Source organism: Pseudorca crassidens, chromosome 8, assembly GCF_039906515.1.
Source record: "Pseudorca crassidens isolate mPseCra1 chromosome 8, mPseCra1.hap1, whole genome shotgun sequence".
Taxonomy (NCBI): domain Eukaryota; kingdom Metazoa; phylum Chordata; class Mammalia; order Artiodactyla; family Delphinidae; genus Pseudorca; species Pseudorca crassidens.
Window position 1 is genome coordinate 11,626,441 of NC_090303.1, and position 17,182 is coordinate 11,643,622.

A 17,182-nucleotide genomic window follows, 5' to 3' on the forward strand; every position below is an offset into this window, starting at 1 on the left:
CCCTGGTTTTAAATTTAAGGAGAGTAAACTTCTGGTCTCTTTATTTCCTTTCTCCCCTATTACATTACATCATAGCACTTTGACTTGGAAGAGACTTTAGAAGATAATTTAAATCAACTTTTTCATTTTGCAGAAGAGAAAAGTAGGACACAGCAGTTAAGTGACTTGCCTAAGTAAGATCTTGCAGTTAGTACCACATCTTGGACTCAAACCCTGACCCTCTCCTAACCCCCCCCCTTTTTTGTGTCTTTGTGCTTCTCAGTGGCACTAAGTTTCCCAGCCGCTCTATGCTGAGCCAGTCCAATCTGCAGTACTGTTGATGCTTTCTTGGCAGCCTTGTCCACACCTCTTCCTGAAGATCTACAGAATCACAGACTTGGAATCACAATGGCTACCTGTATTTCCCCGAATCTGTGCTGTTTCCCCTCTTTAAACAGCATTGCTTTATTCATGGAAATCATTAGAGACGTCCCTATGGAAAGCTGCTGGCAGCGCTGTGGTAGGCAGAGTAATGTGGTCGTCATCCCCTCACCCCTGCCAGTATGTTCACATTCAGACCTTGGAACCTCTGAATGTGGTAGGTTACATGGTAAAGGGGAGTTAAGATTGCTATTCACCTGACCTTAAAATATGGAGATTATCCTGGATTAATTTGGGCATCCCACTGTAATCATGGGTCCCTAAAAGTGGAAGAGGGAATTGGAAGAGAGAACCAGAGATGGCAGTGTGAGAAGGTCTAGGCCTGCTGTTGCTAGCTTTGAAGTTGGAGGGAGGGGCCACAGTCAAGGAAGGAGGACGACCTCTACAAGATGGAAAAAGCAAAGAAACAAATTCTTCCATATAGCCCCCCAAAAAGATGTATCCTACTGACAACTTGATCTTAGCCCAGTGAGATCTGCGTTAGACTTCTGATTAACAGAACTGTAAGATAATAAATTTGTGTTATTTTAGGCCACTAAGTTTGTGGTAATTTGTTACAATAGCCATAGAAAATGAATGCAAGCATTTATACCGCTCCTCAGAAAAAGTCACCCACTTGGCTTTCCCGCTTCCCTCATCACCTGATTATTTCATTGGCTGCCTTGATTTCCCTTATGAATCCTGGCTCCATGTTTGTCACCTAGATCCTTGGGTAAAACAACCCACTGTAAGACTGTCTACTCTCACTCAGCTCTGACTATCCTTAAGACACACCTCCTCAGTATTTGCTCATTGGCTTTAAAAACCACAATCCATGTTAAGAGGCTATGTAAAATTTTGAAACTATTCCGTTGTTGTCTGCTACTTTCCAGGAATTCAAGCTCAGGCTGATCCAGTAGTGCTAACCGCCCTGCCCTAACTCTTAAGAAATTTTTTTTGTCACTTTGTAATGCTTATCAGGGAAATTACCTGTATGGCAAAAAATGCAGTTGCTCATAGCTTCCTATTTATGAAAGAGACCGAGTGAAATGTATATCTTGCTTCTACTTCACAGAGGAGGAAAATGCTGGGCCATTGCCTGGTTACCTATTTTATTGGGCTGACTTGCTCAGCAGGCTGACGTGCATGTTTGATAGCCCTACTTGCCAGGATGTAGCCAACATGTCTGTTAGCTCCTGCAAATGATGTAATCCTTGACTGGGTACAGCACCAAGTTTTTCCGCATTGCACAATGACTGTTGTAGAGTTAATTGGTATTGGGGGCTTGATTTTGCAGAAGCCTCAGGGGGTCAGTGTGATATGAATTAGGACAACTGACTCCCCCAGCCTTTTCAAATTAATGTTATTCTCCATGTGGCTGGGAGGCTTGAATTCACCCAAAGTGTCTGTCTTCTCAGCACATTCTATGTTAGGGCTGCCAGAAAGGCAGAATCCGTAATTCTGACTTTCTGCATTTGTTCACTCCCTGGCAGCGAAATTTTTTATTGACGCAAAATTTCTTGACCCACTGTGAAGTGAGGACCTTTCTGGGCCCTCCTTCCTGCACTATCCAGTAATTTCCCAGGTATAGGGAAGAGGCTATTTTATATTTTTGTAGACCTTAGGAACATTAGTGTCATTGACCAACTAATTCTTGCAGATGGTATATCATTGAGTCTTGCTTTTTTTCTTTTATCCATTATGATAATCTCTGCCTTTTAAGCATAGTGTTTAGACAGTTTACATTTATTTTCAATATGATCAAGTTTAAATCTGCCGTCTTGCTCTCTGTTTTCTACGTGTCTCATCCTTGTTCCTCTTTCTTCATGTTTTTCTACTTTCTTTTGGATTAATAGAGTATTTTTTTGTGATTCCATTTTATCTCCATTATTGGCTGATAGCTATACCTTTTGTTTTATTATTTTTAGTAGTTACTCTAGGGTTTATATGTCTAACTTTATTAATTTACCTTTAGGTAATATATATACCATTTCACACAAGAATCTTACAACAATATACTTCCATTCTGCACTCTCATCTTGTGCTATTTTTATCATATATTTTATTTCTGCATGTTATAAACCCACATACTTTATTATTATCAAGTTTGCTTTAAACAGCCAATTTTTTCCAGCCTTATAATTGACAAAACTGTCATATTTAAAGTGTACAACATGATGATTTGATATTTGTATAGATTGTGAAAGTATTTCCACAATCAAGTTGACACAACCATTACCTCACTTTTTGTGTGTGTGTGTGACAACCCTTAAGATCGACTCTTTTAGCAAATTTCAGTTATATAATACCAGAATATAGTCACCATACTGTACATTGTGCTGTGTTTGCTGCAGTCATGCTGTACATAGATCCTCAGGATTTATTAATCTAACAGCTAAACATTTGTACCCTTTGACCAACCTCTCCCCATTTCCCCATCCCACCCCAGCCCCTGGCAACCACCCTTCTACTCGGTTTCTGTGCGTTCAACTTCCTTTTAAGATTCTCCATATTGGTGGGATCAGGCAGTATATTTGTTTCTCTGTCTGGCTTATCTCACTTGGCATAATGTCCTCCAGATTTGTCCATGTTGTTGCAAATGCTAGGATTTCCTTGTTTTTTTATGGCTCCATAACATTCCATTGTATTTACATCTCTTTAAACACAGTTTTATTTGCATACTGAGCTTTGAACACATCCCTTCACTGGAAGTGTGGGGCAGGGGGGGTACGCATGGGGAGCCTGCCACTGGGTGGGAGTATGTGTGAGTGAGGTGCACAGATGGGGAAGTGCAGGGGAGGTATCCCCAGCAGCTCAGGGGTGGGCTTCCTGATGCTGTCCTCGAAATGGTTAATAGGATCCATGTCCCTTTGACCCATTCCCGGCTCTGGCAGCTGTTCTCTCAGCCCCTCTCTGACCGCCGTTGTTCAGCTCACCTCAGTGCCCTGGATGGGGCAGGAAAGAAGTGGGCCCCTTTGGCAGCACCTTGTACAGCTGGGGGAGCTGGGCACGCACTCACATGCTCTCACTTTCCCTGGTGGGAGAAATTGTTGGCGAGAGGCACTGAGCCGCACCACCTTGGGGAGGGGTTAATATGTTCCTTTTACCTTCCTCACTGCATCTAATCTCTGCTGTTTTTGCTCCCGTAGCGTGCTGGAACTTCTCTGCTGGACTTTGCAGTTGCACAAAAGCACTCTTCTCGGTAGGTGATCGTCTTAATCATTGGTCTTTGGGGAAAAGACAGTAGAAAGCTCCTATTCTGCCATCTTGCTGATGTCACTTCAATTAACCTTTAAAAAGATTAAAAATGAGACAAAAATGTCCTTAACAATTAGCCATGTATTTTACATTGTAGGCCTCTATTTTTGTAGTTCCAAATTTCCATTTGATATTTTCCTTCTGCCGGAAGAACTTTAATATCTCTAGTGAGATAAGTCAGAGAAAGACAAATACTGTATGATATCACTTATACGAAGAATCTAGAAAAGCCAAACTCATAAAAACAGTGAAATGGTGGTTACCAGAGGATGGAAGGTAGGGGTGATAGGACAGATGTTGTTTAAGGGGACAAACTTGCACCAAGTAGTAAATAAGTCCTATAGAATTAATGTGCAGTACAGAGAATATAGATAATATTGTATTATAATCATCAAACTTGCTAAGAGACAACTTAATTATTCCAACCACTAAAAAGAAATGATAATTATGTAATGTGATGGAGGTACTGATTATTGCTACAAAGGCAGTCGTATTCCAAATATGAATATTAAATCAACATGTTGTACACCTTAAATTTACACAATGTTGTATGTCAAATATATTTCAATTAAAAACATTTCTCATAGTGCAAGTCTGCTTTCAGTGAATTCTGTCAGCTTTTATTTGTCTGCAAAAGTATTTATTTTGCCTTCATTTGTGGAAAATATTTGTGTTGAGTATAGAATTCTGTTGATAATTTTCTGATTCTGCCCACGGAGAAGTGTTTTTTGAGGTACAGATGATTTCCTGCTCTGTGAAGACCCTCATCTCTAACCACTGAACCCCAGCAAGATTCTCCACAATCACACAGACACCAGATTGCAGTCAGTCTCTCTGTCTTTCCCTAGGGACCTTAATACGTTTGCATGGAAGAGCAGAGTTCCTCCTTTGCCAGGGTGGCTTCTATGAGCCTGAAGGAGAAGTGATGGTGCCTCCCACTCACATGTCTCTTCCCACGCTTTTCTTTAGTTTCTGTGACCAAATGGAATAGCTGATTTCCACCTGGCTCAGGGAGATCAGTTAGGATGTTATAGTTCCAGCAGAGATGATGATAAGGTGAATTACAACCATGCTGATAGGGTTGACTTAGCTAAATAATGGTGGTGAGCTGAGAGGACTGGATGTGGGGAGTAAGAGAGAAGAATCCTGGAGACTGTGACCGTGCTCATTCTGGCAAACATTTCCTTCTTTCTTTGTATAACAGAACCCTAATTTTCAGTTGGATATATTATTGCCCAATGAAAAGATGGCATTTTCAAGTCTTTTTGTAGCTAGATGTGACTATCACTAAATTCAGCCTAGTGAGATGAAAATGGAAGTGCTGTGTGGAACTTCTAGAAAGTGTTATTGAAAGGATTGAGCCCTCCTTCCCCTCTCTCCTACTGGCTGTTACGGGCATGCGATAGCAGGCACTCAAGCAGCCATCTTGCACCTTGAAGGGGAGGGCACATGCTGGGAATGGCACGTCATCAAGAGGGAAAGGGCCCGGCGCTGTGAACTAGAATACACTGGCCTGACTACATCTGGGCGTCTTTTTTTGTCAGAATACAATTACTTTTTGTCTTGTGTAAGCTGATGGCTTTGTCTGATTGTTTGTTTTTGCTCACGTTGTATGTGGTTGAACTTAATCCTGACTAATGAAAGCAGGGTGACAGAAGAGGCCCAGGTTTCCATCCTGGATGACTGAACAAGGAGTGATGCATTTGGTAAAGAACAAACAGGTTAGGGGCTTCTGAAGGTAGACAGTCCTATAAAACAATTAGGCACTAACATGAATAAATTTCTGTGATTAAATTATTTTTTAAAACATGAAAACAGTCAAGCTGTGTTTGAATCTTTTTTTTCTTTTGCTTTTTTAGACATGAACATTGATCTCATAAGTTAATCATGTTAGGAATTTGATGACTTAGTCTTACATCATATTGGAGTTCTGAAGTATTAAGGCTCCTTCTGCCTCATTTTCCTGTTAATGGAGGTGCAGGTCTTAATCACATTCTTGAATTAGAAAGAGACTTTTAGGTGTCCTCAAAAGATTAATTGAAATAAAACATGGAAGAATGCACGATCTGTTGGAACTATTTATGAAGTGCTATTTTTCTCTTTGGATTAGGTCTTTACCCTCAGTCACTAACTGTTAAAGAACCTTTATCACATGTTTGACATTCATGTCAAAATTGTTGTTGAGTACACCTAGGGAAAATTAAATTCAATTTACATTTTTGGCTTTTATCACAAAACTTTAAAATGACAGTAATTTGGGAGTGTAGATTTCACTTTGCTTTTTTATCCTTCAAGCTGTTCACAGAATTTTTAGGATGCAAGTATAGTTTTAATCTATTTTCTCCCTCTGACTTTCTCCCTCAGGACAAAGATGATGGATTTGTGGTAGTAGTTTTAAGCTTGAAGCCATCAGGGAAGCATTTAAAATGTCTTTAGGCAAGCTTATCTTCCCTGTCTTCTTGTCTGGTAGGTAGTGTTGAAAGCTGAGTGTCTCTTTGCCTTTCTAAAAGTATGTCTCCTCTATGTGCTGGCAAACAAGTTGGAATTTAAATGACCTGTGGAATCCTTCAAGGCAATGACTGTATGTGGGAAAAGGAAACTTTCAGGCAGATTCTGAGCTAGAACTGATGTAATGCATCCCAGAGAAGCAGTGGTTGGAACTCAGGTAGCTTTGAGCAGGTAACATAATAGCATAGGATACTTACCAGAAACAAGCATGTATAAAAGAAGAAAAGAAATGGAAACAGTAAGACCATTGATAACAAAATACAGTAGGGAGTAGGATTTAGGGCCTCTCTGGAAATCTTGAGAGGCCAAAGGCTCTAAAAGCCGAGACTGCTTCATTTTCTTTTGATCTAACAGTCATTACAAAATAATAACAATGTTCAGGTCAGTATCAACATTGAAACTCACCTATATTATATCAGATTTTTTTTATACCTGTTTTATAGCATAGGGCAGTGTCATACAAAAGGCCGCCTTCTCCCAAAGTGTGCATTTCACTGAAAACAAAGGCAGGCATACTTGGAACTGAATTGACAGCTTTGTGGCTGTAAAGATAAATATAGCATTTTTCAGGTAGTGAATTCATGAATAATCAATGAACCAGCAAAGGACAAAAGTGACATATGGCGGCCTGGTGTGGATTAAGTGTGATTGTCACATTCCCCTCCCCACCTTTTGCCCTTCTCTAATTTATTGAAAGAAACAAAGCCAGCCTCATGTAGCCAGAACACAGTACCTCTGGAAAAATCCATGTAGACAAAGTGTTAACAGGGGAGTTTATTCATTAAATGTCTCCTCTGCTGTTTGGTTGTTTTAATAGTCCAGCTCAAGTTGTCCGTGTCAATTGAAATTTTATTCAAAATGAAAATTTGACTTGACTTCTTTAAAGTTAAACTGGTAAAGCAGTTTTGTTTTTTTTTTAAATTACTGCTACACCAGGATTTCCAAATAAGTAACACTTAACCAGTTATGCTAATTTTGCCAGAATGTTTCTCTGTAAATAAACCACGAGTGCATTGTAGCTGACTGTGTTTTCATGCCTTCACCTAGGGTGTGAACCAAAAGAGAGGGAAGGCATTCTTGGTTTTTCCCTTGTATCAACCAACACTTTATTGAAGACAATGATTTTATTATTTTTAACAAAAAACCCCCCACCAGATTTAATGAAATTCCTTGGTAACACCAAGGTTTTTCAGACTAGTATTCTGAGGGACTGTTAATGGGGAGGTATTTGTTCACAGCCCAGATAATAACTGTACCACTTTAAAACATCATTCTTCCTCTGCGGCTAATGAAGGGTGGGTTTTTAGTCCAGTGAGTCAGTTTGTACCTTTTGTTTGCCTGGCTTTGTGCCAGGGATCTGATCCTGAAAGATTTAACGTTGGAGAGTCTCTAAATAGCCTGATTCTGCAGTCTCTCGATTGTGCTTTAGTTTATCCAAAACCCTTGAAATTGGCAGTGGAATCAGTGGTAAGCTTTGATTATATCACATGTATATGAAATAAAGTGATATAAAAAATTACTTGTTTTGAATGGCTCCTCCAACTCCTCTGCTCCCTAAAAAAGGTTCTGGAAACTTGCTCTTAGACTTATAGATTCCCATCTGAATTTGAACTATTTGTTGATTTATTTGTAAATAATGTGGATCTTGTGGCAGTATTAAATGCGACGTCAGAAATCAAGGTCTGATTTGGGTTAAGTCTGTAATATTTGACATCAGATGACCAGATGATGGTGCACAGACCATCATGAGAGGAGGATATCCATGGGACATCGCTTGCCATCTTTCAGAAACACTTAAATTGATTTTTATGATGGAATTGGCCACCCCTGGGAACTATCATGGTGGAGAGATTATAAGAGACTCTTCTGTTTTCTTGGTGGTGTAGAGAATCCTCTGTTTTCACTGATGGCTTCCAGAGGGGGGGATGAGTGTGACGGGAATATAGCCTAAAGAAGCCTCTTCAGAACTCACCCTCCACTTGGTCCCTTTGCCCATTCCAGATTCCAAAACTTTTGGACTAGGTCAAGAGCTTGGTTGTTAAGCACTATATAGAGTGCCACTTCTGGAGCTCGCAGTTGCGTATGGTAGTTAAGAACATGCACTGTGGGGGCTTCCCTGGTGGCGCAGTGGTTGAGAGTCCGCCTGCCGGTGAAGGGGATGCGGGTTCGTGCCGCGGTCCGGGAGGATCCCGTGTGCCGCGGAGCAGCTGGGCCCGTGGGCCATGGCCGCTGAGCCTGTGCGTCCGGAGCCTGTGCCCCGCGGCGGGAGAGGCCACAACACTGAGAGGCCCGTGTACCGCAAAAAAAAAGAACATGCTCTGTGAATCTCTGCAATACAATGGTGGTATGTTGTATTTCCCAAAGATGGCTGAACTTCCAGCCCCCTGCTCTTTGTAGGCCATGACCTTGACACTCCTCTGTTGAGAGGAGGGGTCTCTATCCTCTCCTCTTGAATCTGCGCAGGCTTGTGATTTGCCTGTGACTAATGGAATGTGGCATAAGTGCTGAACGACGTCTGAGGCTAGGTTGGAAAAGGCAATTTAGCCGCCACCTTGCTTTCAGGGGCACTCGCACTTGGATCTCTGTGCTGCCATGCAAGATGTCCTGCTATGCTGAAGCTTCCATGCTGTGAAGAAAGCCCAGGACACAAGAGAGGCCATATGTAGGTGCTCTAGTTGACAGCTCCAGCTGAGATTCTAGATGACAGTAGCATCAACAGTCATACACGCAAGTGAAAATTTCCCCAGATGACTCCCACCCCCAGCCATTGAGACATCCCTAGTTGTTGAGTCTTCTTAGTTGTAGCCTCTACCTTTGTGCCCTGTCCGAATTCTTGACCTCCAGATTTCATGTATGATAAAATCGTTTTTCAAGCCACTACGTTTGGTGTAATTTGTGATGTAGCAGTAGTAACTGGAATGAAAAACTGGGCAAATTATTTGACTTTTGTGTCCCTTTTGTTTCCTATCTTTAAACTGCTGATGGTAATAATAGCATTCCTTCAGAGAAATGAGTTAATTATGTAAAGCATTTAGTAAAGTACCTGGCACACAGTAAGGGTTCATTAAATGTTAGCTATTAATTAAGGGAAATCCATTAGACGCTAAGTGTTTGGGGGGGGCATTGTCAAATAAGAAATAGTGAGCTCAGCTTGACTTTATTAATGAAATGTTCACTGTGATATGTAAAAAGGAAAAAGAATGAAGCTTTTCCCGAATTTGAATTTTTTTTCCACATTTGAGGGGATGAGGTTCTGGTAATTGTTCTCAAGACTATCAGCAGGGATGGTCAGGACGTGTCCTCAAAATAAGCCTAGCTTTCCTTACTTACCTATTTAGAGCTGTCATCTGTGAATTAGATTAAGTGCTGTTTATATCATTGCCTTTGAGCACCTTCTGGAATAACAAATTCTGTGTGTTTACTGGGTAGAGTGATTAGAGTAGAACTTTAAAAAATCATCCTAAAATGACTATTTTCAGACTTTTAAGTGATATGGAGAAGAAATCAGTGTCTACATCACCACGTATAAAATCACTGTCATAGGTCTTTAAAAATGTATACGGTCATGATAAGTCTTGATCTTCATCTTCCTGTTGTGAAAGAATTCTAGTTATTTCACTCTTTCTGTATTAGTTAATACCTGTCACCATATTTTGGTCGACTGTATGTTCAAATACAGAGATTAACATATCAGTCTTTTTGTTTTAGAAAATGTACTTCTTTAAAAATGTTGACTTTAGGCTAGCTATGTGTGATGTGCTTTCTTCCAGCTCCCGTTAAGCTACGCACATAGTCCCATAACAGCACCAAAGAGTTAAGTAGCAATCAACTGTTTCTTAGTTTTAGAGGCATTTCCACTAACTACTTACTACATTGAGGTTGGAGTAGACTGAGAAAGCCTTAGTGGTGTATTTATGCTTTGACTTCTAACACAGGAGAATAAAATGAGATGAGGAGGAGAAGTTAGAAAGAGGCTTTGATCTATTCCCATTGTTCACTCATACTTCCAAGATGAAGGTTACCATGAATGACTGTTGGAAGCCTGTTTCCTTCATGTTCTGTATTTCATGACATATTACAAGCCAGTTAACTTGACTAGAGATTCCTCTATCTCCCCCCACTCTCAACTCCTCCAGACTACCTTCAGCACCATTCTTTGTGTATCCATTCATAGACTAACATTTCCAATATGTAGTGTGGAAGAGAATGAAAGGAAACTTAGGATATTGCTTTCCAGGGATGCGATGCAGCTGTAGAAGTGGTGTTAAGAGGAAACCTGCGAGTTGTGCTCTTAGGGTTTCAGATTAGCATTTATTTTTTCTGTTAAAAGACAAACTGCAGCATGTTCCTGATGTTATAGTAACAAAATTCTCCTCATAATATGAGAGAATCATAGAAGATCCTAGATCAGTCCAGCATAGTTGTACTGTCTGCCGAGTATTATAAATGGAGCCATGGCCTGTGTGCATCAGCCTGTACACACAAAACCTGACCAAATTCAAGATGTGAGCAAAATTTCACCATCCAATGGATAGTGACGGGAATCAAGGGTGATCTGTATACTCTGCCATTTAAAAATTGTTCCTTTTCTTTTTTCAAAGATAATAATCTTTATGGAAATTATGAAAGAAATCTGTCGCATAAAAGAAGGGAACCATTACCCAAAGATGATGAGGGAAGGCTTAAGAATCATTCTGTATGATTTATTATGGTATACAGAAGATATTTGTGGAAATGTAAGATTTTATTCTTAGCAAGAGAGCAAAAAATGACCTCTATGAAATCAAAACAAAAAGTCATAAGAAAAAATCAGAATGAGATTTTAAGAGGAGCTGAAATGATTTTAAGAGGAGCTAAAAATAAACAAAAAACCTGAAAATGCAATAGCGGGATAAAAATCTGCAATGGCAATTGTAAAGAGCAGAGCTAATCCTGTGGAAAGTGGAATCCTATATTGAGTATTTGAGATTGTCCAGAATAAGGAGAAAATGATGACAGGGAAGTGAAGTGACGAGGGTAAAGACGACAGATATTGAGGACAGAGAGAGGAGAATAAGGTATTTCTAAGGGAGAGATCAGAATAAATGTAACAAAAGAGAAAAATAAAAGTAGAAGAAAACTTTCTTGAGGTAACAAGGTTCTGAATCTGCAGGTCCAAAGTGTAGGCTTCATTGTGTTCTGGGTAAAAGTAATGAAAATAAATCCCCACCTGTCTGAATTCTGGTAACACTTACAATTTTTAAAGAAAAGAATTCATAGATTAAAAAATAAATATGTTACTCTAATGGTACAGTGGTCAGTCTTACTTCACTGCAGATTTCTTTTTATTTATCCTGTAATGGATTCATTGGGCTTCTTAAAGCTATGATTTGGTGATTTCATTAGTTCTGGAAAAATCTTAGCCATTTTCTCACCTGCCATTCTCTTGTTCTTCAATTTCTTCAGTTTCTTTTGAAACTCCAATTAAATATAGATTGGACTTTCTCATGTATTCTTCACATTTCTTACCCTCTGTCATGCATTCATCATCTTTTTGTCTCTCTCTGTCCTGAATTCTGTATGGTTGCTTCCAGTGATGTGCTGTTAAACTGGTTCTCCAGGGGGAAAAAAAGCCCTGATTTGTAGCAGTTGTTGATTTCCATAGTGTAAATATTCACAAGGGCAGTTTCAGGCAACCAGCATGACTTCACTGAGGCAGAGTTAGAAGGAGCTGCACATAACTGGCTTTCACAGGCTGGTTCAGGCCAGCTCTAGCATACCTCTAGGCTTTTCTCCTGTCTTCCCATTTACTAAATATCTTTTAAGTTGCATCTAATCTGCTTTTAAACCTCTCTATTCAGTTCTTAATTGGGGTTATTTTATTTTTAATTCTTGACTTTCTATTTTTTTTTCTATTTTCAAACTGTGTCACTGTGTATAGTTTTCACTTCTCTGCTAAAAACTCCAACTTGTCTTTTGTTTATCCTATCACAGAAAACACAATTATTTTTTTGTCTGCATCTGATATTTCCAATTTCTCAAGTTATCTCCTGACCACTTTTTCCTGTCTGTTGTTTCTGCTTATTCTTATTCCTGTTTAGTTTCCTGTGTATTCCATTATCCTCAACTGGGCCCTCGATACTACATTTGAAAAATTATTTAAGACTATTTTTAGGCCCACAGCGTAGGTACTTAGAAAATTTGCATTTGCTTCTGACAGACACTTTGGGAGTATTCTAATCTGGGATGGGTTATAAACCAAGTTTAAAGTTTGAGAAAAGCAGTTTGATCCTAGGTTATAATCTGCTTCAGATTTCAGATTCTTATTTAAGGATGTAGCCCTTTGGGATTCCAGCTTATTGTGGGGAGGGTCTTAGGTGAGATGGCCCTCAGTTTTATTTCTGTATCTGTCCCCCTGAGAATCAATCAAAACAAAGGTTCTAATTTTCCAAGATCAGCAAGGACCCTTTAGAGGAAATGTGGCTTCAGAATTTGTTTTCCATGCTGACTTTTCATTCCCATTTCACTTTTTAAAAAATTGTGGTAAAATATACGTAACATAAAATTTACCATTTTAACTATTTTTAAGTGTGTAGTTCAGTGGCATTAAGTATATTCACATTGTTGTGCAAACAGCACCACTATCCATCTCCAGAACTTTTTCATCATCCCAAACTGAAACCGTACCCATTAAACAATGTCCTCCTTACCCCATTCACCCCAGCCCTTGGTAACTGCTGTTCTACATTGTGTGAATTTGACTATTCTAGGTACCTCATATTAGTAGAATCATGTAATAATTGTCTTTTTGTGTCTGGCTTATTTCACTTAGCATAATGTCTCCAAGGTTCATGTTATAACATGTATCCGAATTTCACTCCTTTTTAAGGCTGAATAATATTCCTGTGTGTGTGTGTGTGTGTGTGTGTGTGTACACACACCACATTTTGATTAGCAGTTCATCCGTTGATTGGAAACTTTAGTTGTTTCCACTTTTGGCTGTTGTTTATTATGCTGCTCTGAACATGGGTGTACAAATATCTGAGTCCTTGCTTTCATTTCTTTTGGGTATATACCCAGGAGTGGAATTGCTGGATCATATAGTAGTTCTATTTTTAATTTTTTGAGGAATCAATAATACTATTTTCCACAGCAGCTGCCCCATTTTACATTTCCACCAGCAATCACAAGGGTTCCAGTTTCTCCACATCTTTTTTTTTTTTTTAATAACCATTTTAATGGGTGTGAAGTGGTATCTCATTGTGATTTTGATTTGCATTTCCCCAGTGATTAGTGATGTTGAGCATCCTTTCATGTGCTTATTGACTGGTTGTATATCTTCTCTGGAGAAATGTCTATTCAAGTCCTTAGCCCATTTTTGAATTTGCCCAGTTTTTGTTTAGTATTAGGAGTTATTTGTTTTCAGATATGAATTCCTTATCAGATATATGATTTGTAAATATTTTCTCCAATGCCTGTTTTTTTTTTTTTTTTTTTTGCGGTACACGGGCCTCTCACTGTTGTGGCCTCCCCCGCTGCGGAGCACAGGCTCCGGACGCGCAGGCTCAGCGGCCACGGCTCACAGGCCCAGCTGCTACGCGACACGTGGGATCCTCCCGGACCGGGGCACGAACCCGTGTCCCCTGCATTGGCAGGCGGACTCTCAGCCACTGCGCCACTAGGGAAGCCCCCGTAGGTTACCTTTTTATTCTGTTGATAGTGTCCTTTTATGCACAAAAGTTTAAAATTTTGATGTAGTCCAATTTATCTTTTTTTTTTCTTTTGTTGCCTGTGTTTTTAGTGGCATATCCAAGAAATCATTGCCAAATTCAGTGTCATGGAGCTTTCTCCCTATGCTTTTGAAGAGTTTTATAGTGTTAGTTCTTGCATGTAGGTCTTTGATCCATTGTGAGTTAGTTCTTGTATATGGTGTAAGGTAAATGTCCACCTTCATTTTTTTTTCTTTGCATGTAAATATTTAGTTTTCCCAGCACCATTTGTTGAAATCCCCTCTTAGTTTTGACTTGATAAATTCTTACTGTCTTCTTATTTTTCAGTGCTTTCGAAAGATGTTTTTCAGTGCCTTTGAAAGATGTTTTTTACGTACTTTTACAGATTATTGTTTCCAACAGGATGTATAAAACATATTTCACCATTGTATTGGAAATAGGAAAATTCATTAATGTTTTAAATCAATTTGAATGAGAATACAAGTGATACCCTAAACCCTATAAAACATGTGGAGGGATATAGCCCCCTATCCTTAGCTTTTAAATACTGTTTGGTTGCAATTTTGCACTTTTCATGGGAAAAAGGTACAGCTTATCAGCATATGTATTTTTTAATAACCAAATAATTCATTAGTCTAAATCTCATCTTCTTAGGTTATAAAACTTACTTAGAATTGAATTACTAGTGAGAGAAACAAAGATGTAATTTTCTGCCAAGAATATGGGAATCATGAAAGCATTCCCATCTCCTTTTAGTGGTTATACGTGTTCCCCCCAATCACGAGTAAGGATTAGAGCCTATATTTTAATATGTCACCTATTTAATCATGTTTAATTGGGTGGATGGAGGGGCAGCCTCCCTATTTAAAAATTTTTAGTAACATAGTAAATGTTAATCATACCTCTTCAGATGATACACTGCTAATATTTCATTTTATTTCTTTTAGAAATTTCTTCTTTGTTCATGAATAGGCAAGTACAGGATTTCCAAAAGGGAAAGCTAGAAGCAGTCAGTATTCATAGGTAGTAATTTTCAGAGATCTGTTGAGGGGCTCTTAATATTAAAGGAATCAGCAAAGCAGTGCATTAATGATTTTAGTTGGATGTTTATTAACATTTGGCTTTGTTTAAATTCATTATAGGATTCTTTGATAAGATTTGTCATGTAAATCTTCTTGAACTATGTACCAATAGCACTTTTTTCTCAAAGTATAACCTGACTTTCTCTGTAATTATTTTACTTTTACAATTGAATTAGGATGGATTTACACTTCATCTTACAGTAGTTTTCTACTTGCCTCCTTGAGCAGGGGAGGAAGAGATGGTGTTACAATATAGTGAATGTACTTACTTATTCTGTAGCCTGGCAGGGTATTTGTGCTTGTGGATGTCATGTATTATGTGTGTTGGGGAAGAAATAAAACATGAAGGGCTCTTCTCGTATAGAGGGTATCTATGAAAAATGCAGAGTGTAGTATTGGTTGAAAAATAAACTTGGCTAATGACCTTTAACTTTTAAAATTACCTTCAACCAAGACATTTTATCAGTTTATCAACAGTTTTGACATACCTAACACTTGTGCCATGGTTCAGCTATGCAGAGAGCACAGTCTGGGCTGGAATGAGAGTGGTCATGGGAAGTCTGCCCTTACAAGTCCTGAAGATAAGCCCTGATACTGAGTTGGGCATATTTATTCCCTCAGTGACTAGCTCAATAAAACCTATTCATTAAGGAATCTTGTCGTTGACTCAGGTCCACTTGTCACAAATCATACTCTCCAATTTTAGGATTACATCAGGCTGAAATCATGGACAAAGCATGTTGCTAGGTTCATTCTTTCATAACACAAGGAGTGGCTTATTATCAAATTGCCCACAGCAATTTGATCGTCAGCAGTTTTACATGTTGAGGGTGATTACTCCAACACATCCTTAAAGCTATTGAGATTTATAAAGGCCTTTAACTTTTGGAACAAGAAAGAAATAGTCTTTGATGTATATTAAATGCTTCCCACTTGCCACACATTGTATTATATTGAATCCAACACAAGTAACATACCATTTCTCCTTGCAGGTAAACAGAGTCTTCTTAGGAAGGTACAATACATAAAAGAGAAGAAAAGTTCACTCTGAGCTGATTTTTTTTTTTTTTTTTTTTTTTTTTTTTTTTTGCGGTACTCGGGCCTCTCACTGCTGTGGCCTCTCCCATTGCGGAGCACAGGCTCTGGACGCGCAGGCTCAGCGGCCATGGCTCACGGGCCCAGCCGCTCCGCGGCTTGTGGGATCCTCCCGGACTGGGGCACAAACCCGTGTCCCCTGCATCGGCAAGCGGACTCAACCACTGCGCCACCAGGGAAGTCCCTGAGCTGAATTTTAAGAATAGTTTTGATTTTTATCAGAGACCATCTTAGTCATTGAAAATTTCTAATCTATAAAACAGAAGTGTTTGGGTGGGGGAAGATGAAGACATTTAGAAATTCTATTTAAGAAGCCATTATTGATCCTCTTTTTTATTTCAGAAACTCTGACGGTCAGTCAGTCACGAAGATCTGATTATACCCCCAAGATACTCAAAGTATAGGAGGATAAGGGCAACTCAAAGCTATTAACACATTGCTTTTATGGTATAATCTTCATTATTCTTCATAACAGTACTGTTTGGGCTTTACAGCTGGGGTAACAAAGGCCCAGAGAGATTAAACGAAGAATGGAGTGTGTATTTAGCCCCACTCCTGTGTTTCTGCAGTGTCTTCGTGAGATGCCAACTGAGTGAGAATTGGATAAGCTGTGTAGAGTAGCACAAGAGCCTGTGTGGGACCTTTAAAATATGTCCTGTATTGATCTTAGAGTCACATTGCTAGGATAAAATGGCGAAGCAAAACCATTTAGTAATTTGATAAGACTGAAGACATTAGATATTTACTTTTCTTTATTATCCAACAGATTATTTGTTAAGTGCATAATACGTGTCACACATTGTATTCATTGACTGTTCTGTTTGGTTCTGCTGTCACTCTTAGTACTTTAAACATGCTTAATGCAGGTTTATAAGTACAGTTAAGCACGAAGATCCAGAAAAAAGTAATTTACTCTGCCTCTCATCTTTCAGAAGGAGTCATTGGGAACATTTTGGTTTATTTCCTTGTTATTTTTTATCCATAAAAAATAAGTCCTGTTTTATTGAGACCATGCAGCATATACATGATGGAATTCTATTATACTTTTATGTAAGTATTTTCCCCTCACAATAAAAATAGTTAATATTTCTCATTTACTGTATTTTTGGCACAGAGCTAATATATAATTAT

The 17,182-nt window shown here is 39.0% G+C and overlaps 1 protein-coding gene across 13 annotated transcripts in view; it reads left to right on the forward strand.

The window, feature by feature from the left end:
* Positions 1-17,182, forward strand: part of COA1 (cytochrome c oxidase assembly factor 1) — a 98,320-nt gene that overhangs the window by 41,656 nt on the left and 39,482 nt on the right. For 11 of the 13 annotated variants that reach the window (XR_010945373.1, XR_010945372.1, XM_067745830.1 and 8 more), the window contains one exon: positions 3,549-3,601. The exons of the other annotated variants lie outside the window; for them this stretch is intronic. Coding sequence is in view for 5 of the 11 variants with exons in the window: in XM_067745830.1 (XP_067601931.1) it covers positions 3,549-3,601 (53 nt within the window). In the remaining 6 variants the exon portion in view is untranslated. The remainder of the gene's footprint in view (positions 1-3,548; positions 3,602-17,182) is intronic. 13 annotated transcript variants of the gene reach the window in all.